The sequence below is a fragment of the Pteronotus mesoamericanus genome, unplaced genomic scaffold (genome assembly GCF_021234165.1).
Source record: "Pteronotus mesoamericanus isolate MK-2021 breed Mesoamerican mustached bat unplaced genomic scaffold, CSHL_Meso_final contig_87, whole genome shotgun sequence".
In the NCBI taxonomy this organism is placed as follows: Eukaryota; Metazoa; Chordata; class Mammalia; order Chiroptera; family Mormoopidae; genus Pteronotus; species Pteronotus mesoamericanus.
Genome location: NW_026555273.1, coordinates 387,821 through 410,715, shown reverse-complemented (window position 1 = coordinate 410,715; position 22,895 = coordinate 387,821). Strand labels below are relative to the sequence as shown.

The following is a 22,895-nucleotide window of genomic DNA, read 5'->3' as shown; positions in this document are numbered from 1 at the left end:
AAATAATGGGTATGTCTATTACTTTGATTGCAGTGATGTATAATCACTGTAGACATTAAATATATGCAGTTATTTTGTATATAAATTATATATCCATAAAGCTGTTAAAAGATAAGTTTTTTAAAAAAGAAAATGAACTTACCAAGCCACAAAAAGACACAAAGGAATCTTACATGCATAGCGCTAAGTGAAAGAGGCCGATTGGAGAAGGCTGCATGTTTAGTGGTTCCTGATGCGGGATGTCTGGAGGCTCAGAGACAGAGACAGCAGGCAGGTCAGTGGTTTCCAGGGGGCAGGGGAGAGTGAGGAGCAAATACGGAGGGAGTCGAGGGTCTTCAGGGCAGTGAAATCACCCGAGGTGACACGGCACTGGTGGGTGCACAACAGCAACCTACTCCATAGAGGTGACCAAGGCCACCCTGTGGACAGCAGCCTCGAGGCCTCTGGGTGCAAATGACATTATGCATTTGTCAAAGCTCATAGAGTCCAGCCAGTGTGGCTCGGTTGGTTGGGGTGTTGTTCCATGCATGGAAAGTCACCTTTTTGATCCCTAATCAGAGGATCAAATTTTTCTTAATGACTTTTTATTTCTAATTATTGTTTATACTGTTTCAGCTGTCCAAATTTTCTCCTCTGCCAAGCCCACCCCCCCACTTCCATAGTCAACGCATGCACCGTTATCCATGTCCCTGGGTCCTTCATATATGTTCCTTGACTAATCGCTTCACCTTCTTTCAATCAGTCCCCCCGCCTCCTCCCCTCTTACAGCTTTCAGTCTGTTCCACGTTTCTTGCCTGTGGTTCTATTTTGCTCCTCAGTTTATTTTGTTCTGTAGATTCCTCTTATAAGTAAGATCACATGGTTTTGTCTTTCACCTCCTGGCTTATTTCACTTAGCATAATGCTTTCCTGTTCCATCCATTCTGTCCAAAAGGGTAGAAGATCCTTTCTGCTTCATGGTATTCCATTGTGTAAAACTATGTACCATAGTTTTTGATCCACTCATTTACTTATGGGCACTTAGGTTGCTTCTTGCACTCGACTATTGTAAATTATGCTGCTATGAACATTGGAGTACATGGGTTCTTTTGAATTGGTGTTTTGGGATTCTTAGGGTATGTTTCCAGCAGTAGAATCATGGGATCAAAAGGCAGTTCCATTTTTAGTTTTTTGAGGAAATTCCATACTGTTTTCCACAGTGGCTGCATGAGTCTGCATTCCCACCAACAGTCCAATAGGGTTCCCTTCTCTCCACAACCTCTCTAGCACCTGTTGTTTGTTGATTTGTTTGTGATGGCTGCTCTGACCTGTGTGAAGTGGTGTCTCATTGCAGTTTTAACTTTCATCTGTCTGATGGCTAGTGATGTTGAGGTCCTGTGACCATTTTTAAATTGGATTTTTTTTATCTTTCTGGTTTTGTTGTATGAGTTCCTTATATATTCGGGAGATCAAACCCTTATCCAATGTATCATTGGTAAATATGTTTATCCCACAGTCTGTTCCCTTTCCATTTTGATGATGTTTTCTTTAGCTGTGCAGAAGCTTTCTAATTTTATGTAGTCACATTTGTTTATTTTTCCTTTATTTTCCTTGCCCTAGGGAATACATCAGCAACAATATTGTTACATGGAATATCTGAAATTTTACTGCCTATGTTTTCCTATAGGACTTTTATGGTATCACAATTTATATTTAAGTCTTTTATCAATTTTAAGTTTTTAATCATTTTTATTGTTATTCTACCACAGTTGTCCCAATTTTTCCCCCTTTGTCTTCCTCTGCCCATCCCCATCACTCCCATATTTAATTACCACAATGCTGTCCATGCCCGTAGGTCATTCATACATGTTCTTTATCAAGCTCCTTCCCCTTATTTCCACCATTATCACCCTCCCCTCTCCCCTTTGGCCACTTTCAGTCTGCTCTATGTTTCCATGCTGGTGGTCCTATTTTCTTCATTAGTTTATTTTGTTAATTAGATTCCTCTTATAGGTGAGATCATATGGTATCTGTCTTTCACTGCCTGGTTTATTGCACTTAACATAATGGTCTCTAGTTCCATCCATGCTGTCACAAAGTATGGGAGTTCCTTCTTTATATCTGCTGAGTAGTGGTCCACTTTGTAAATTTACGTGTGATCCCTCCAATTTTGTTCTTCTTTCTCAAGATTGCTGAGGCTATTCAGGGTCTTTTTTTGGTTCCATATAAAGTTTTGAAATATTTTCTCTAGATCTGTGAAATATGCCATTGGTATTTGAATAGGATTGGATTAAATCTATAGATTGCTTTGGGTAGTGTGCACATTTTAATGATGTTAAATTCTTTCAATCCATGAACACGGTATATGCTTCCATTTATTTTTATCTTCCTCAATTTCTTTCTTCAGTGTTCTATAGTTTCCAAGTACAGGCTTTTTACCTCCTTGGTTAAATTTATTCCTAAATGCTTTATTGTTTTTCTTGTTGCTATAGTAAGTGGGATTTTCCCCTAGTTTCTCCTTCTGATAATTCATTGCTGGTGTACAAAAATGCCATAAATTTCTGAATATTGACTTTGTATCTTGTTACTTTGCCAAATTCACTTATTAGGCTGAGTAGTCTTTTGGTGCAGTCTATAGGGTTTTTTATGCACACTATCATGTCATCTGCATATAAGACAGTTTTACTTCCTCCTTTCCAATTAGGAAAGCTTTTTTTTCTTCTTCTTGTCCGATCACTATGGCTAGAACTTCAGTACTGTGTTGAATAAGAGAGGTGAAAGCAGACACCCTTGTCTTGCTCCTGTCTTAAGGGAAATACTTTTAGTTTTTGCCCATTGAGTATGATGGTGGCAGTAAGTTTTTCAATATATGACCTGTATTAGCTTGAGATATACTCCCTTTATTCCCACTTTGCTGATTTTTTTTTATCATAAATGGATTATGGATTTTACCAAATGCTTTTCAGCATCTATTGATATGATTTTGTGATTTTTGTCCTTCATTTTATTTATGTGATGTATTATGTTTATTGATTTGTGAATATTGTATCATCCTTGCAACCCTGGGATGAATCTCACTTGATCGTGGTGTATAATCTTTTTAATGTATCTGTGAATCCAGATTGCCAGTATTTTGTTGAGGATTTTAGTATCTATGTTCATCAGATATATTGACTTGTAGTTTTTGTTGTTGTTGTGTCTTTACCTTGTGTTGGAATGAGGATAGTAGTGGCCTAAGAAAGAGTTTGGGAGTCTTCCCTCTTTTGAGTTTTTTGGAATACTTTTAAAAGATAGGCATTAGTTCTTCTTTGAATGTTTGGTAAAGTTTGCCTGTGAAGCCATCATGACCAGGGTTTTTGTGTGCCAAGAGTTTTTTGCTTCTTTTTGCAGTGAGACTGCTTCAATTTTGCTAGTTGTTATTGGTCTATTCAGGCTTTCTGCTTCTTCCTGTATCAGTTTTGGAAGACTGTACATTTCTAGAAATTTATCTGTTTCACCCAGTTGTCCAATTTCTTGGCATATAGTTGTTCATAGTATATTATTTCTCACAATCTTTTGTATTTCTGTGGCATCAATTGTTACTTCTCTTTCATTTCCAAGTTTACTTATTTGGCTCCTCTTTTTTTTTCTTGATGAGTGTAGTTAAAGGTTTGTTAATTTTGTTTATATTTTCAAAGAACCAGTTCCTGATTTCATTGATCCTTTGCATTGTTTTATTAGCTTCTTCATCATTTAAAGAAGCTAATAAAACAATGCAAATCCAATATTGGATTATTTCCCAATCTTGATTATTTCCCTCCTTCTACGCTCTCTGGGCTTTGTTTGCTGTTCTTCCTCTAGTTATTTTAGATGTAGGGTTAGGTTGTTTATTTGAGGTTTTTCTATCTTCTTTACTTAAGCCTGTATTGCTATGAGCTTCCCTCTCAGGGCTGCCTTTGCCATGTCCCATAGGTTTTCTGTCATTGTGTGTTCATTTTCACAATCTTAACTATGGACTTTAGTTTATAATAACAATTGTTATAAAACAATTGTCATAGATATTGATGCAAGAGGTTAAAAATAGGTAAAGATGTGGATTTTTTTAATAGAGCAGGAATATATGGAAAATCTCTGTACTGTCAGCTTCATTTAAATGTGAAACTAAAACTATTCAAGAAAAAACAAATTTTATTTATTTTTTACATTTTTATTTTTTTAAATTTATAAATCATGTTTATTCTATTACAGTTGTCTCAGTTTTTACCCCTTTACCCCCCTCCACCCATTACACCCAACCCCCGACTCTCACAGTCAATTCCCACTCTGTTGTCCATGTCCATGGGTCATTCATACATGTTCTTTGTCTAGTCCCTTCCCCTTCTTTCTACCATTGTCCTCCCCCCTGGTCACTATCAGCCTGCTCCATGTTTCCATGCCTGTGGTTTGTTTTGTTCATTGATTTATTTTGTTGAATAGAGTCCACTTATAGGTGAGATCATATGGCATTTCTCATTCATCAATTGGCTTATTTCACTTAGCTTAATATTCCCCACTTCCATCCATGTTGTCACAAAAGGTAGGAGTTCCATCTCTTTCTTTCTTTCATTTGTTCAGTCTTTCTTAAATGCAGATTGATTTTTTTTTTAAATGTCAAATTATAAAATATTAAAAAACTAAAACCATTATAAAGTCTCAGCAATAAAACCAACAACACAAGCACAGAAATAAGTAGATCAATGAAATATAATGAGCATTCTAGAAACAAACATATGTATCTGTTTAACAATGTAATATATAATTAAGTTGATATTTCAGATCAATGGGTAAAGTAAGGTTTATTCAACCAATAAGGTGCACAGACTGTTATTACTTGAAATAAAACAAGTATAGAGCCCTATTTCACATATTATACAAGAAATATTCAGGTGAGTTAAAAATAAATATGTAGAATCTAAGGAGTTTGGGAGAAAATAGAACTAATATTTTTCATGACCTGAAGTAAAATATTCCACCCCAGAAGATATAAAGTAAATATTGATAATATGATTGTATTAAACATTTAAGACTATATAGTAATCTACATATAAAAAAAGTTAAAGGACAAGTAATAGAATAGGAAAGTATTTGCAACACATCTAAAAAAGGGTTAATAGGTTTTTTCCCTTTTTTTAGGGAAAAAAGTTCTACAAACCTTTAATCAATAAATGAATAAAGAATACCAAAAAGTCATTTAAAGCTTTTTAAAAAAAAATAGAAATAGGTAAGAAATATACAAAAACAGTTTTAGTTTCAACAAATAGTAAAGGAACAATTAAAATACCATCATTGTCACAATCAGATTAATGAGTATTAAAAATATTGGCAATATCGAGTATTAGCAACTCTGAAAGGACTGGGTATTCAAAGAAGCTTTTTCTTCATCTTAAAGCAGTCCCTTTAGCATATTTCTCAGTGCTGGTTTGGTGGAGGTGTATTCTTTTAGCCTTCTTTTGTCTGGGAAACTTCTTACTTCTCCCTCCATTTTAATTGTGAACCTTGCTACGTAGAGCAATTTTGGTTGCAGACCTTTGCTTTTCATTACTTGGAATATTTGCCATTCCCTTCTGGCTTGCAGTGTCTCTGTTGAGGAGTCAGCTGCTAGCTGTATTGGGGCTCCCTTGTATGTTACTGCCTGTTTCTCCCTTGCCTCCTTTAGAATTCTCTGTTTGTCTTTGTTATTTGCCATTTTAATGATGATGTGTCTTGGAGCAGGCCTCTCTGGGTTCCTCTAGAATGGGACCCTCTGTGCTTCCTGGACTTGTGTGACTTTTTCTCTCCTCAAATTAAGGAAGTTTTCCATCGTTATTTTTTCAAACAGGTTCTATATCTCTTGTTCCTCTTCTTCTCCTTCTGGTATCCCTATTATATGGATATTATTACGTTTCAGGTTGTCTTGCATTTCCCTAAATGCCTCTTCATTCTTTTTTAGTCTTTTTCATTTCCTTGCTCTTTCTGGGAGCTTTTTTCTACCTTATCCTCCAGTTTGCTGATTCGATCCTCAGCTTCATCTAGCCTACTTTTGATTCCTTCTACTGTGTTCTTCAATTCAGAAATTGTATTCTTCATTTCCTCTTGTCTCTTATTGATAGTTTCTATGTCCTTTTTCACGCTGATATACTTTGCAGTAAGTTCCTTGTAGTTTCCCTGTAGTTTTTTGTAATTCTCTCTGAGCTTTACAAAATATCGTTTACTTGTCTCTGTTTCACTCAGTTCTCTTTCTGGGGATGCCTCTTTTCCCTTAGACTGGGAAAAATAGAAATACAAAATAGTATTTCCATGTTCCACTGGTCTATGGGTCTGTTCTTGTGCCAGTACCAGATTGTTTTGAGTACAGTGGCTTTGAAATATAGTTTAATATCTGTTATTGTGATCCCTCCTACTTTGTTTTTCTTTCTCAAAATTGCTGCTGCTATTTGGGGTCATTTATGGTTCCATATAGATTTTTGAAATGTCTGTTCTATGTCTGAATTATGTCATTGATATTTTAATAGGGATTGCATTGAATCTATAAATTGTTTTGGGTAGTACAGACATTTTGGTGATATAAATTCTTTGAATCCATGAACACGGTATATGCTTCCATTTATTTGTGTCTTCCTTAATTTCTTTCTTCAATGTTACATAGTTTTCTGCGTACAGGTCTCTTACTTCCTTGGTTAAGTTTATTCCTAGGTACTTTATTTCTCTTCTTGCTATAGCGAATGGTATTTTTTTTCTCCTGATTTCTTCTTCTATATCATTGCTGGTATACAAAAATGCCTTTGATTTCTGAATATTGACTTTGTATTTCACTGTTTTGCCAAATTCACTTATTAGGTTGAGTAGTTTTTTGGTGGAGTCTATAGGGTTTTCTATGTACACTATCATGTCATCTGCAAACAATGATAGTTTTACTTCCTCCTTTCCTATTTGGATGCCTTTAATTTTTTTTCTTGTCTTACTGCTGTGGCTAGGACTTCCAATACTATGTTGAATAGAAGTGGTGAAAGTGGCCATCCTTGTCATGTTCCCTATCTTAGGGGGAAAGCTTTTAGTTTTAGCCCATTGCATATGAGGTTGGCTGTAGGTTTTTCATATATGGTCTTTATTACATTGAGGGATGCCCCATTTATTCCCATTTTGCTGAGTGTTTTGATCATAAATGGGTGCTATACCTTATCCAATGCTTTTTCTGCATCTATTGAGATGATCATGTGGTTTTTGTCTTTTCTTTTGTTTATGTGATGTATTATGTTTATTGATTTGCGTATACGAAACCATCCCTGCATCCCTGGGATGAATCCCACTTGATCATGGTGGCTAATCTTTTTAATGTATTGCTGGATGCCGTTTGCCAATATTTTGTTGAGGATTTTAGTGTCTATGTTCTTCAGCGAAATTGGCCTGCAGTTTTCTTTCTTTGTAGGGTCTTTATCTGGTTTTGGGATCAGGGTGATGCTGGCCTCATAAAAAGAGTCTGGGAGTCTTCTCTTCTCTTGGATTTTTTGGAATAGTCTGAGGACAGGGGTTAGATCTTCCTTAAATGCTTTGTAAAATTCTCCTGTGAAACTGTCTGGCCCAGGGCTTTTGTGTGCCGGGAGTTTCTTGATTACGGCTTCAATTTCCCCAGCTGTTATCGGTCTGTCCAGGCTTTCTGCTTCTTCCCCATTCTTTGTTGGAAGATTACACTTTTCTAGGATATTGTCCATTTCATTGAGGTTTTTAAATTTCTTGGTATATAATTGTTCATAGTAGTTTCTTCTAATTCTTTGTATTTCTTTGGTATCCATTGTTATTTCTCCTCTTTCATTTCTGATATTATTTATGTGGGTCCTCTCCCTTTTTTTTCTTGATGAGTCTGCTTAAAGGCTGGTCGATTTTATTTATCTTTTCAAAGAACCAGCTCCTGGATTGGTTGATCCTTTGAATTGTTTTTTTTTTTTTTGTCTCTATGTCATTCAGTTCTGCCCTGATCTTGATTATTGCCTTCCTTCTACTTGCTCTAGGATTTATTTGTTTTTTATTCTCCAGTTCTTGACATTGTAGTGTTAGGTCTTTTATTTGAAATGTTTCTACCTTTTTTTAGGTAAGCCTGTATTACTATGAACTTCCCTCTCAGGACTGCCTTTGCTGTGTCCCATAGGTTTTGGACTGTTGTGTGTTCATTTTCATTTGTTTACAAAACTTTTTGATTTCTTCTGTTATCTCATTATTGACCCATTCATTGTTTAATAGTGTACTGTTCAGTCTCCATGAATTTGCAAGTTTTTGAAGTTTCTCTTTGAGGTTGATTTCCAGTTTCAAGCCCTTGTGGCCTGAGAAAAAGCTTGGTATTATTTAAATTTTCCTGAATTTGCTGAGACTTGCTTTGTGTCCTATCATGGGGTCTATCTTTGAAAAAGTTCCATGCGCATTTGAAAAGAATGTTTATTTTGCTTCTTTGGGATGTAAGATTCTATATATGTCAGTAAGTCTATTTGATTCATTGCGTCAGTCAGCTCCACAATATCCTTGTTGATGTTTTGTTTGGAAGATCTGTCCATTTTTGACAGTGGGGTGTTAAAATCCCCTACTATCAGTGTGTTGCTGTCTATATCTTTTTTGAAGTCGTCCAAGATTTTCCTTATATATTTGGGTGCTCCTATGTTGGGTGCATATAAGTTTACAATGTTTATGTCTTCTTGATGGATTCTTCCTTTAAGTATATAAAGTGTCCTTCTGGGTCTCTCTTTATGGCCTTTGTTTTGAAATCTATTTTGTCTGATATAAGTATTGCTACCCTTGCTTTCTTCTCTTGCCCATTTGCTTGGAATATTTTTTTCCATCCTGTTACTTTCAGTCTGTGTAGGTCTTTTGTTCTGAGGTGGGTGTCTTGTAGGCAGCATATGTGTGGGTCATGTTTTGTTATCCATTCAGCTACCCTGTGTCTTTTGATTGGGGCATTTCATCCATTTACATTGAGAGTTATTACCGATAGAAACTCATTCATTTTTTCTCTTTGTACCTGTGTTTTTCTCTTTCTCACTCTTTTCCTTCATCTTCTTAAACCAGTCCCCTTAGCATATCTTGTAGCGCTGGTTTGGTGGAGACTTATTCTTTTAGCTTTCTCTTGTCTTGGAAACTCCTTATTTCCCCTTCTATTTTAATGAGAGTCTTGCTGGGTAGAGCAGCCTTGGCTGTAGGCCCTTGCTTTTCATGACTTGGAATATTTGTTGCCATTCCCTTCTGGCTTGTAGTGTTTCTGTTGGGAAGTCAGCTGCTGGCCATGTCGGGACTCCCTTGTATGTTACTACCTGTTTCTCCCTTGCTGCCCTTAGGATTCTTTCATTGTCTTTGATATTTGCCATTTTAATGATGATGTGTCTTGGAGTGGGCCTCATTGGGTTTCTCTTGAATGGGGCCCTCTGTGCTTCCTGGACCATGAGACCTTTTCTCTCCTCAAATTGGGGAAGTTTTCCATAATTACTTTTTCAAAGAGGTTCTCTATCCCTTGCTCCTCTTCCTCTCCTTCTGGTGTCCCTATTATGTGGCTATTATTGCATTTCATGTTGTCCTGCATTTCCCTAAATGCCTCTTCATTCTTTCTGAGTCGTTTTTCCATTTCTTGTTCTTTCTGGGAGCTTCTTTCTACCTTATCCTCCATCTCACTGATTCAATCCTTGGCTTCATCCAGCCTGCTTTGGATTCCTTCTACTGTGTTCTTCAATTCAGAAATTGTATTCTTCATATCCTCTTGTGTCTTCTTGATAGTTTCTATGTCCTTTTCCAGGTTGATATAATTTGCTGTAAGTTCCTGATAGTTTCTCTGAAGTTTCTCATAGTTATCTTTGAGCTGGCTGAGCTCATTGAGCTTCCTTAGAGCCATTGTTTTGAATTCAGTATCTGATAGTTCCCTTGCCTCTATTTCATTTAGCTCTCTCAGTGGGAATTCCTCCTTTCCCTTCATTTGGGGGGAACTTCTTTTTCTTCCTATTTTTGTGATAGTCTTTTTTTTTTTCTTCTACTTCAATTGATCCATCTAGATTTCCTGACTTTATGGATTAAACTTCTATGGTAGTGGGTGGTTCTTTTTATTTATTTGTTTTTTCTTTACTTTTCTTTCTGAGTCTGCCTCTGATGGTGTCAGTTGTTGACCCTGTCTGACCTTGGGCTGTTTGTTTGAGCCTTTCAGGAATCTACTGTCTGTGTCTGTCTCCCATGATTGTCAGTCTGGTCACTCTGTCCTCATCTGGAGATCGTGGACTGGGGAAGATTCAGCACTGGGACTCCCCAACTCCTCTGCCTCCAATATCTCCTCGAGGGTCTCTGGGCAGCTCTGTGACACCTTCGGCCAGGGATCCACTATTTCCGTCGACCACTCTGCACTCACTGGCCCGCACATGCCCTCTCTGGCCCGTGCAGGTCCTGGTCCATGTGCTCCCTTGCTGGCCCCTTGGGCGCTGGCTCACCCAAGCCCTTGCCACCCCTCGCGGGTAGCCATCTGCGCATCCCCTCCCCTGCCCACCTGTCTCGCTGGGCGCCAGTCTGAGCGTGCCCTCACGGGACCCTGCACGCCCTCGCCCCCTGCTGTGAGCGGGCCCCTGCACTGGGCCATTTTGGGCTGTTTATTGTGTGCTTTCCTGTTTTTGTCTCTTTGGGGGCATGGTCTGCCCAGGCACAATGGAGACTATGAAAAGGGGAAGGAGTTGGGACTCCCTGGTTCCTCTTCCTGTTCTTTTCCCAACGCCTCTGTCTCCAGTCTCTCCTCAAGGGTCTCTGGGCAGTTGTGTGTCCCCTTTTGCCAGGGATCTTCTACTTCTTCCAGCCTGTCTGCACTCAACCTCCAGCTCACATGTGCACAAGCTGTGTGTGGAGCATGCAAAAGGCAGGTTAATTGATTCCCTTATGCCTGAGCGAGATGGTAGCTGCAGAGTGGGAAGTGAGTTATCACCGGGGCTTTGCCAGCCACCATCTCAGTTCTCTTCACAAAGTTTTCCTCACCAATCATTCCTCAGTCACCAGCCCACTCTGCTGCCGCCTCTACCCAGAGATCAAGGAAGGCGGCTGCCACTGCAAATTTTTGAGTTAGCTCTTTAAATGTCTCTTTGCATCTCCAGTCACCTGTCTCTGGCAGAGAGCGCCCCTAGCTTTTCAGGGTTACGTTTTGTCTGTGTGTTTTTCTGGTTTCAGCTGCTGAAGTCTAGGGGTCCCTGTTTATGATTCAGTCCCTGTTCTTCTCAGGGGGATCCAACTGGCTGTTTCAATGTCCAACTGGTGCTGGTGCCTGTGGGTGCCCACCCTCTCAAGCCTCCACCTCACTTCTCACCCATTGGGATGTGTGAAAGTTGATTCCACTGTCTGTCCGTGGCTCCAAGGCTCTTCTCCCTCTATTGTTCTGTTGTTTTCCAGGTGATTTCTCCACTATTTAGTCACAATTCCAGTTTGGTCTTGGGAGGAGGTTAGCTTGACTCCCATTGACTCCTCTGCCATCTTTTTCTCTTCTTTATTTTTTTTTTGACCAGTCTCCTCAGAACTTCTCTGGTTTTGTGTCTCTGTTGCTTCTCTTCTTATATTTTATTGATTTTTTTGCTTATATAATTATTACCTCCTTCCTTCAGTTTCTATGTTTATTTTGTCTTTCTTTTACCAACTCTTGATTAATTGAGGTGTTTTGTCCTTTTCAAACGTTTAAGGCCACCAACGTCTCAGCTGATATGACCATGAGGTGTGTACATAAGTTCATTTGTCATATAAGTATGTTGACAGTTATCGCGTCATGACGCAGGGCGCAGTGGATGGTTGGTCCCCATGGGTGTGTGGTGTGGTGGGCAGAGTGTGGCCTCTTTGGGCTCTGGGGCAGAACCCTGTGGTCCCTGTTGGACATAACGTGGCTCTGTCCCCGAGTTCTTGGCCTCTCCATCCTCCTCTGAGCCCACTCTGGTCTGGTCTTGACCTTGAGGCAGAAGACAGCGTAGGAAGAGCTCTGAGACTGCACTGCTGTTACTGGCCAGTGTCTAATATCCTGGTTGCCAGGAAATACCTTTTATCACTTAGGTGGAATGAAAAGTAAACCAAGACAGGCAGGAGGAGGGAGACATGTCCCACCCGCTAACTTAGCAGTCCTGAGCCTGGTCTGTCACGGGGAGCGACGCGTTGTGGGGAGTGCTGTGATGGAGCACGGGGCTCCTGGATCTGAGGGTTCCTGTCCGGAGCCAGCTGAGGAGGGAGTGAGGCCCTGAATCCCGCAGAGCCCACCCCGGGGTTGTCACAGATGAGGGGGAATAAACAGCAGTCGTCGCAAACACTTCTCTGTTTGCCAGGAGAGAAGACATGGCTCTTTCCTCTACGCGAGAGAAGGCCCCGAAGCCCCATGTCCAAAGGCTTTTATTGAGAACCAAATGCACAGGGGTATGGATGCAAAGCTCATCAATCAATGTCAAAAGGCTATGTTCACAGAAAACAAATAGAGACCATAGATAACAATCGAAGGAACACAGGAGATCTACCTCAGGTCCGGGTCTCCTTCCCAGTAAGAGCTGGTTGTCATCACTTTCAGGGAAGAGCAGAGCATGCTTAGAGGAACCTACTTCTAGGCCTGATTGTCCCTGGGAACCACCCCATCCAGTTTGGGGCTGAACCTGCCTTTAGTATTGTTTCAAGCCTGAGCCAGGCGGGTGGGGAAGAGCCACCAAAAGATAAGGAGACTTCTGTCAGAGAGAATGAGGACTCCGGCCACGTCCAGGCCGAGCCAAGGGGTGCGGGCCTTTTTGTCCTTTCTCCATGTCCCCGAACTCCTTGTCTGCTGCCCATATCGGCTGATGTCTGGCTTAGGTCATCCCTCCTTGTGAGAGAACTTATATGTCATCGACATCTGACCATCACAGGGCCAAGCAGGGTGATGTGAGCGGAGCAGGAGCTGTGCCTCTGCCAGGGTGACAGGTTTCATCTCCTCAGTGGCCTGTTTTCCCAAAGCCTCCTTGAATATTTCCAGCCTTGGGGCCCTCTCGCCTGTCAGCGAGGCTACAGTCCCTGAAACCAGGTGGGGTGTTTTCCTGCACTGGTCCAATGATACTGCCAGATGTTCCAACACTATAAGAAACCCTATGTGAGCAACGAAAGGGGGAAATCCTTGAAATTCTGTGTAGTGTCTCCACTGTCTGGGAAAGCAAGCCTTGAAACTGTGCTTCTATCCCAAAACCTGAAAGACAGAAGACCCACAGGGCCCTTAGAAGAAGCCCATAAATAACTTTGGGTAATTTCCCCAACTTTAATTAACAGCCTCCTGTAATGTATCTGTTTTACAACAAGATGAACAAATGGAGTCTGGAGCAAAATAAGGATTTGAGCTAATAGACCCCCACACATACCTAGATTTGGGTGGTCACATCCCCTCAGGAAAGATGGCATCACACTTACCTATTAATCAGTAGGTAACATTTTTTACTCACAGACTTCCAGCCAAGATGGAGGCATAGGTAGATACACTTTGCCTCCTTGCACCATCAAAAGAAGGACAACAACAAATTTAAAAACAAAAAATAACCAGAACTGACAGAAAAATTGAACAGTATGGAAGTCTGACAACCAAGGAGTTAAAGAATAAACATTAATCCAGACTGGTAGGAGATGCAGAGATGGGCAGCTTGGGCAGAGTGGAAGCTCAGCAAGGTGGTGGCTGGAGGACCAGGTTGGTGAAGGGGTGGCTTGGCAGACTTGGCAGTCCCACATTTGTGTGCAGATAAACTGGAGGAACAGCTGGGGAACAAGGCAGACCACATAACCCAGGGTTCCAGGGTGGGAAAAGAAAGCCTCAAGACCTCTGGAGGCAAAAGCCTGTGGGGGTTGTGGTGGCAGGAGAAACTCCCAGCCTCACAGGAGAGTCTGTTGGAGACCTTCAGAGTCCTAGAACGTACACAAACCCACCCACCTGGGAATCAGCCATAAAAGGGCCCACTTATCTTGCGGGTAGCAGGGGAAATGATTGAAAGCTGACCTAGGGCCGAACAAGTAGCATTGTTCCCTCTCAGACACCTCCCTCCAACTGCGTCACAATGCACTATGGGTTGCCCCACCCTGGTGAATACCTAAGGCTCTGCCCCTTCCAACATAACAGGTGCACTGAGACAAAGAAATATGGCCCAAATGAAACAACAGATCAAAGCTCCAAAAATACACCTAAGTGATGAAGAAATAGACAACTTATCAGATGCACGGTTCAAAACACTGGTAATCAGGATGCTCACTGAAATGGTTGAGTATGGTGGCAAAATGGAGGAAAAAGTAAAGGCTATACAAAGTGAAATAAAGAAAAATATACAGGAAACAAATAGTAAAGGTAAGGAAACTGGGACTCAAATCAACCATTTGGAGCAGAAGGAAGAGTTAAGCATTCAATCAGAACAGAATGAAGAAACAAGAATTCAAAGAAAAAAGAAGAGAAGCTTAGGAACCTCTGAGACAACTTTAAATGTTCCAACATCTGAATGATAAGGGCATCAGAAGGAGAAGAAGAGCAAGAAATTGAAAACTTATTTGAAAAAATAATGAAGAAGAACTTCCCCAATCTGGCCAAAGAAATAGACTTCCAGGAGAACCAGGAAGTCCAGAGAGTCCTAAAGAAGTTGGATCCAAGGAAGCACACTCTAAGGCACATCATAAATATATCACCCAAGATTAAAGATAAGGAGAGAATCTTAAAAGCAGCAAGAGAAAAGGAGACAGTTCCCTACAAAGGAGTTCCCATAAGACCCCCAGCTGATTTCTCAAAGAAACCTTGCAGGCCAGAAGGGGCTGGAAAGAGATATTCAAAGTCATGAAAGGCAAGGACCTACACCCCAGACTGTAATTATGATGTGCCTTGGTGTTCTTTTCCATGGGAACAGATCACTAATAAATTCTGATTGCATACTGATAAATTTGCTGATCTGTAATTCTTTCCATGAGTCAGCAAGAACCAGGTCTCTCCTGTCAACAACCCCACCTTGACATTAAGCCAGCTCTTGGGCAGTCACCACAGACTTGTGACCTGACCTACCAGAAGCCCTGGACACAGCGGGACCCTCTCTGCCTTTGGCTCTGCTGCTCTGCGCCTCTGCTCTGCCTGGCCCCTCTCGGACCCCTGCTCTCTGTCCTTGGTGGCTGAGTCCTCCCCTCCCCCGGGCCTCTCACCTCTGTCTTCTCTTCTTTCTTTTCTCCCTCTTAGGTCATCCCAGCCCTTCCTGGGTGTATAGACCCCTCCCATGTGCCAGTGGCTCCCAGGTCTGATCTTCCTCCCTGACTTCTTCCCAAGAGCACAGTCAGGTCTCAGAGCCGCACCCCATCCCAGCAGCTCACACCAGCCATGCTGACAGGGGAATTCTTGAATCGCTGAGCTCAGTAAATGGCCACTCCATTCATGCAGTGACACGTCATTCTGCACACCCATCTGTCCTGCCTTCCAGGGATGTGCGTGATTCGAACTCCTGTCCCAGTGCCCCACCCCATCCCTTCAGGCTGTCTCCCACCCAGACTTCTGCACCCACACCTGCCAAGGCTCCTCAGGCTTCCCATCACCTGGAGTGAAACCCAACAAGCCAGGTGCACGCCCACGAGGCTGCCCACCTCTGTCTCCCCACCCACCCATGCTGCCCCACTGGTCTTCCTGCTGCTCTTTGAACTTCTGAAGCACATTCTTGCCCTAGGACCTTTGCACCATCTTCTCCTGCTGAAACCATGCTGACTCTGAAGGTCAAAGTCCCTTCCTTAAGGAAGGGCCCTGGACATCTGTCTGCTAAGCACACCTGGTGTTGGTGCTTCTGTCCACATCTGGCTTCTGATGCCTCACAGGCCATTGGTTTGTTTTTAGTTGGGTTGCACCTCCACCAGCAGGGAGAAAGTGCCACAGTGCAGGCACACTGCGTGTCTGTCCTCCTAGACACCTGCTGGGCACACAGTGGGTCATCAGTGAATGAATGGCCAGTGGTTTGAAGTTGGTTTTCTTTGATTATTTGCAACTCAACAATTTCATGTGTTTCATTGGTCATCTGTATTTACAACCCACTGGAAATTACCTTCGCTTGCTTACCTTGCCCCAAACTTCTCTTTCAAGGTCAGGTTTGTACCACTCATTGCATGTTCCCAACATTCATTCCCTAGGACTCTGTGGCAGCAGACTTTATGGGGTAACTTGGTGAGGCCACTGAACCCAGGCATTTGGTCAGGCACTAGTCCAGAGAACGGAGGTGTTCTAAAGGTGTGATTGAGTCTTGAATCAGTAGACGCTGAGTGAAGCTGATTGCCCTCTGTGATGTGGCTGGACCTTATCTGGTCAGCTGAGGGCCTGAAGAGGAAAAAGACCCACGCTCCCTGGGGAAGAGGGTATTCTGCCTCCCAAAGGCCTCATTGTGGCAGTAACTCTTCCCTTGGTCTCTGGGCTGCTGGTCTGCCTTACAGACTTTGGACTCACCCGGACTTAACAATCGTGTGAGCCAAGTCCTTAAAATCAATCTGTCTCCTTCCCACTCTCTGTACATATGCATCAATCTATCTATCATTGATTTAGCTGTCATTGATTGATCGATCTAACTTCAACCTCACATATCCTCTCATCTCTAGACAATGCTGCCTAATACAGATTACTTTCAATACTGGACTCTTTGGCCACTTTTTCTCACACAGCGTTTTACTTTGTTTATGGTAACCTTATTCCTATATATGTTGAAATTTTTGTAGGCAAATTTATCAGTTTTATTTTTAAAGTTCCTGGTCTTGGCAGCACTCTGACAAAGCGCTTATTTACTGCAAGAGTCCGTATTTTCCCATAACCGCCATGGTCTGGTGATGGGTGCGCGTCGCTGCGGCCCTGGCAGGCCCGCCCTGCCAGCGAGGGCACGGACCCTGTCTCTGCGCCTCCGGCCTCCGCCTGCCCTCTGAGGTCTCGTCCCAGCCCCTCGTCTTCTGAATAAATGCTGCAGCCGTGGGCCGCCAGGGGTCAGGGGTGGGCATCAGGGCCTTGGTCAGAGAACGCAGCCTGGTTTCTGTCCGGATCCTGGAGGCCTCGGCACACAAGCTCGGGGGGCAGGATAGGCTCAGACCCACCCCGCAGCAAGAGAGAGGGGCCAGGTGGACCCCACATGGGGGCCGGGAGGTGAGTCCCGCACTGCGGAGCAGGCTTGTCGGGCCTCGATTCAGGTGTGGGGGTGTGTCCTGCTGGTTACAACTGTGGGAAACAGATGTTTCTTCCCAAGAGGTGGCTCCTGGCACAGAAGTTGCAGTGCAGGTGGGGGGACTGCCCTTGCCCGCCTGTCACAGCGCTGAGTGAAGGCCTGTGTGGGAGAGGGCCACACACGTTTCTGCGAAGGGAAACGGGGTGCCCGGGGTCCACAGGGGCTGTCACGGGCTTCCAGCAGATTGATTCCCATAGCAGGGCAGAGACCAACTGGCCTTTCCTGGAGACGGAAAGGGGAAGTCCTGTGGGAAGGCAGCTCCAAGCTCTTCCTGTGAGAAAACGGGGAAAGGGCATGAAACCACCCTACTAGCTTGGAGGTGCTGGCTGGGCAGGGGCTTTCAGGCAGGGCCTGGCCTGAGCTGGTGGTGCTTCGGCCCCAGAAATGTGTACAAGTCAGATTGCGTTGATGATGATGTGCTTCTTGCCGGATGTTAGAGGACGCTTTATAAGTGTGTTTCCTGGACAGAATGAAGCCCCAGTACAGTCTTCCTGGGCCCAGCCCTGCACCCAGAGGAGCCACGGGCCGCGGGCTTTGCTGCCGGGCTCCCTCCTGGCCTCCCAGGGGCCTGTGGATGGGGCTTCACGGTGCACATCCAAGGGCAGAGCAAAAAGCAAGGAGCTGCCCCCTTGGGGACGGGGTGGGGGGGCGGGTGACAGCTATGATCCCACATCCCTCCTCCATTCCTTCACGCTCCCCCTCCGTGGGCATGGGTGCTAGACCTGCAGCAGCCCTGCTCTCAGGGGGCCCAGCTGGAGACGGGGGGGCAGGCAGGGCCATGGAGACACACAGGTTGTGGCGCACTGTGACCGAGAGGAGGGGATTTGGTGGCCACAAGGAGGGGGCTTGGCCAGGCCTGGCTCTGCAGGTCACCGGCTGGGCTGGATGAACTTCGATGTCGCTCTGGTGGGACGGGAGCCCCCTGATGGGCTTGAGTGGGGGCTTCCAGGTCGGTTCATGTTTCAAAAGGCCACACTGGCCGTGGGTGCAGAGGGGCAACCAGGAGGCCGGCAGGGCTGCAGGGAGCTCCAGGTGTCATTAGCCCTGGAGCAGGAGGTTGGCCAGGCACAGGGCGGGTCGAGGGCCGAGGGTGCCTGTGGTGGGGGATCATTCACTGGGACGGCAGAGTGGGCGAGGGGGACCTCAGAGGGACGCGACGGTGCGAGTGCAGCAGGGGGCGCATCCCCGACAGGTGAGAAGAACGTGGCGGGGAAGGCAGACGCGAGGCGGGGGCTGAGCTCAAGGCATCGGTGACGCCCACTCCCTCACACGTGAGTGCTGGGTGCCTTCTACCTGCTGGTGCTGTGCTACCTGCCGGCTGGGTCCCACCTGCCAGGGGCTGTCAGGGAGCAACAGAGAGCCTGTGCTTATGGAGTCACCTTTCTAGGTGAGACAGAGAATAGCCGACAGGTATAATAAATGAGAGATAGAATGTGCTGGAAGGACAGAGAAAGAAACTCAGCGAGGTGGGACCGAGGCCTGGGGGTTTCATAGGGGCAGTTGGGGCTTCACGCAGACTTGGAGCTGGTGATGGGGGAGCCTCAGAGTCTGGGACAGCCTGCTGAGGGACAGCGGTCAGGTGGGGGGACAGGAGGCCGGGGGGGTGGTGCCCCCATGATGACCCCCACGGGTAGGCAGGCAGGGAGACCCAGTGGACGTGACCCTGGGCCACAGGGCACGGAGGCAGTTCGACCAGGCCAACGAGACGGGGGTGAAGGGGGGATCTGCTTCCTGGGGAGATGGCCCGAGTCAGGGGTAGGATGGGCACCCTGGGCAGAGATAGGTCAGTGGGAGGAGCAGTGCTGTGCTCGTTTTCTGTGGCTGCTGGAGCGAGTTACCACCAGTGTGTCCTCCCACAGCCCAGCTGGACCATGTTCAGCTGTGGTGGGGCCAATGCCACCCACAAGCCCTGCGGAGAATCCAGTTGGCCTTTTCTGGCTTCCGGAGGCATCACAGCCCTTGGCCCACGGATGTTCCTGTGGCAGCCGGTAGCACCACGTGAAGTGCACGCTCCTCTGTGGTAACCTGGCCCCTAAGACAGATAGGACGCCTCTCAGCTCCATGCCCTGAGCAGACAGGTTCCAGGAACATGCAAGTCGTGTGTGTGCAGCATGCATGTCGCCTGCAGACCAGCACAGGTACGCCTTGTGTGTAAGCGCATGTGTGCATTTGCATGTGTACTGAGTCTGCCTATTTGCGTGTATGTGTGCGCGAGTGCTCCGCGTGAGTCGTGCATGTGTGCGTGCGCACCTTGCCCCCGCAGTGTGAGCCTGCAAGCAGGCTTGGTGTGGAGGAGGGCCTCCCAGCCCACCCCAGACGTGTGCCCTGTTGCTCACATGGCAGCCCCTGCTGTGTGTGGACTCTCAGCCCCCTGGCCCTGTGCCTGGAGGCAGACCACCGAGGCTGGGCCGGAACGGGAGGCAGGTGCAAGGAGCCACCGCTGCTAATGGAGCCGGCCAGAGCGTGGGAGGCAGAGGTGCCTGAGTCAGGGCTGGGCTCTGCGGGGCCGGGTGGGCGGCAGTGCTCTGTCCAGGCGGGGGTGGGGGGCCCGGTCCTCTGGCTGCGTGCTGCTTGGAGCTGAGCTGGGCTTCTCAGTGGCAATGGCATCTGCCCTCAGGGCCACTTCGCCTGAGCAAGTCCCCGGAGTCAGGGGGCTGGCAGCCAGAGGGGTCAGGAGCAGGGCGCACGAGGACAAGACTCAGCCAGGGCCTTGCTTCTTCTCCGGAGGACGGGCCCAAGATCCCCTGCCTGGGTCCCTTGGGCCCAGCGAGCCAGGAATCCTCCCTCCTGCCCCTGCGTGAGTGGCCACCCAGAGCCTGTCCTCCAGGAGAGCTGTGGCTGAGGGGATGGGCACAGTCCCCTCTCAGGCACCCCAGCCGCTCCCTCAGGCTGGGCTGGCACCCCCTCCACCGCCTTCTTGCATGGTTTGCCCGGCTCTGCTCGGTCCCTGTCTGATGCCAGCGTGCGCCCTGGGAGGGCGTGTTGTCCGTGCAGCCCCACTGTGGTCATGCCCAGGCTTTGGAGACGTGTGTCCTCAAGAGAGGAGGTGGCCAGAGGGATTGCTGAGAGATGGCATGTGAGGCCCCAACCCCCCAGTCTGTGCCCAAGGGGCTGGCCTCTGGGAAAGGTGGCCACTGGGCTCCCCAGCATCCCAGCTTCTGGCTCGGCGTGGCCTGGGGGGGCACTTGGGTGAGGCAGGGTCTCCTCCTGGTCCCCCCGTGGTTGGGGCTGAGGCCTCCCATTGCCCCCGGCCTGTGAGGGTGCAGCTCTGTCTTCCCACCCCCCGAGGGCCAGGCGTCCCTCGTCAGTTTTCCCTGAGTGCGCCTTCTGGCTCTGGAGGGACCCCGTCCGCCAAGTGCTTGAGGACCATCGCCGAGCAACCACGTTGATGGTTTAGGGTGTGACCGGCCAGCAGGTTATTGGGCCACAGGCCTGCAGCAGCCCAAGGGACAGCCGTGTTGCAGGGGGCCGCAGGGCCACAGCGGGAGCAGAGCCCCGCAGGTGCGGCTGTGCAGACGGCAGCCCTGCCCCGGGGGAGCCACAGCAGGCGGGGCCCACCTCCGCCCGGCACGCCTCTCCCAGCGCTCGTTCGCCGCCTGGTCCAGGCAGCGGGGACCCTCCTCCTGCTGGGCAGGCACTGGGAGCACTGCCAGGCCCTGCCTTCGCGCAGCACCACACAGTTCTGTAAGGGTCGGGGGAAACGCTCGCCTTGAAGAGCCCGACCCCTTACTGAGCTCACATCTCAGCCAGGCCCGCTGGGCAGGTGGGACATCGAGCTGGCCTGTGGGCCTGCCTCGTCCACGGTGCTCCCTGGGGCTTGACCTGGGTGGGTCCCCGGCACACGAAGAGACTGGGTGGCACACAGTAGGTGCTTGGGAGCCGTAAGTTCAGGGCCCTGCCTTCTTCACCAGGGAGTGACTTGAAGATCCCAGGAGAAGCAATGGAGGGCTGCCTGCAGGAGGCAGCCAGAGGCATGGGTGGGCAGGTGGGGCTGTGCTGGCACGGAGGCTCCTCAGCTCGGCCCATGGCTATGGTAGGGGCTGGGGTGGAGCCCTTTGGCAGGGTGGTGCAGTGGTCACGGCAGGGCCTGCATTTCCCAACATGCTCAAGTCAGGGGAGCAGAGGGCAGAGCACTGTGGATGCAGGTGGGATGGGTGTATGGGGGCGGGGCCAGGGCCGCCTCATACTCAGCACCGCCTCCTGCGCTCTGGGGACAGGGGCCAGAGCACCGGATTCCAATGCTGGAGACAGGGTGGCTGAGGGTGGGGTGCGGATAGGGAGTTGCTCCAGGGGTTCGCTGGGCGCCTGGTTGGGGCCCAGGTCCCTGCTTCGGTCCTTGGGGTCAGGTCCCTGCTGGCTGGTGCCAGACATGCTGGAGGCCACTGGGAGGTCTTGGAAATGTGACTAATGCTGCAGTTGTGTGGGCCGGACTTTCAGACGATGGTCAGGAGGGAGAAGTGGGCGACCCCTGTTTCTTCTACATGGTCAGGGGCTATCTGGGGAGTTCCTGGGCCCCTGAGTGCCGGGTGACCAGTTGGATGGACCCTGTCACCAAGCAGGCCAGCGTCATCAAGCTGCCTTTATCTGGGGCTTTGCACCCCAGGACCATGGGGAGCACGGCCGCATCTGGAAGGCTCCTGAGGGCTGGGCGCTGCTGGGGGCACAGGGCGGCTGGAGGGACAGGGTCTGGTCCCGAGGGCCGGAGAGTCCTGGAGAGCGGGCCCGGACAGTCCCCGTCCCATCCTGTGGGCCCCCGGGCCCTGCTATGCTCCTCTGCTCTAAGCCCCCCACAGCCGCTGAGCAATGCCCCAGTCCAGGGTGTGCCCTGGCTGAGGGCCTGGGGTCCCAGCTGCCGCAGGAGAGGCGCAGCGTGGCTGGACTTGCATGTGGTCCCCCAAGCAGCAGTGGGATCGGACCCTCCTGACTTCGACTCCTGCTCCCAGGGGCTCTGCTGCTTGGAGACCAGCCCACAGGTAGCTTTGGTCTCACAGCGGGTATTCGGCACTGTCCTGGGGTGGGGTGGGGTGGACGGCTCCACCAGCCCACGTCCTGGAGGGCCACCCTGCAGTGGCCTGAGCCTGGGCCTGGACCCTTGCAAAGCTGTCCCAGAGTCGGCAGCTCCTTAACAGTTTGGCTTGCAACTGCATCATCTTTTCTTTGGGCACCTGGGTGACCAAGGTGGCCAAACTGACATGGGGCCCCTGTCTGGGTCCCCAAGGGCACTGCTCTCAGTCTTGTGGGCGCCCTTTCTCCCAGCCCCTCCTCCTGCCATGCCCCCAGCCGCGTGCTGCCTGTCAGTCCGCACGCCCCTGTGCCCTACCTGGCGTGCAGGGCGTGGTCTGGGTGGGCACCGTGCCCTCTGCTCAGGGTGCCTGTGGCAGAGCCCGCCTCCCTCTCTCCAGAGCTCCTGGCAACCCTGCTCTCGTCTTTCCCTGGGTTTTCTCAGCAGGACTGTGTCCCTCCCCATGAGGTGATGAGGCCCCTCTGGAGTAGGGTGGCTCCGAGCCCCACAGGACTCCGTCCTCACAGGAGGGGGACTTGGACGCAGAGACACGCAGGAAGAGGTCATGAGGAGAGGACGCTCTTCTAGCGGAGGTCACTAGCAGCGCTGCAGCAAGGGTGGGGGGCCCTGGCCCTCCCCTTGCAGCCTCGGCACTGACCCTCTGACCCTTGACCTCGGCTCCACTGGCAGGCCTGTGCCAGTGAACTTCCATTGTTTAAGCCTCCCGGTTGGTGG

General features: G+C 47.9%; 1 gene segment (V, D, J or C); it reads right to left on the bottom strand.

Moving 5' to 3' along the window:
• LOC129080279 (immunoglobulin heavy constant gamma 1-like) overlaps nucleotides 1-21,529 on the bottom strand; it is a 38,986-nt gene extending 17,457 nt beyond the window's left edge. The window contains 1 exon segment of the C gene segment in view: nucleotides 21,346-21,529. Within this exon segment, the coding sequence occupies nucleotides 21,346-21,529 (184 nt within the window).
• Between the last annotated feature and the right edge of the window lie 1,366 nt (nucleotides 21,530-22,895).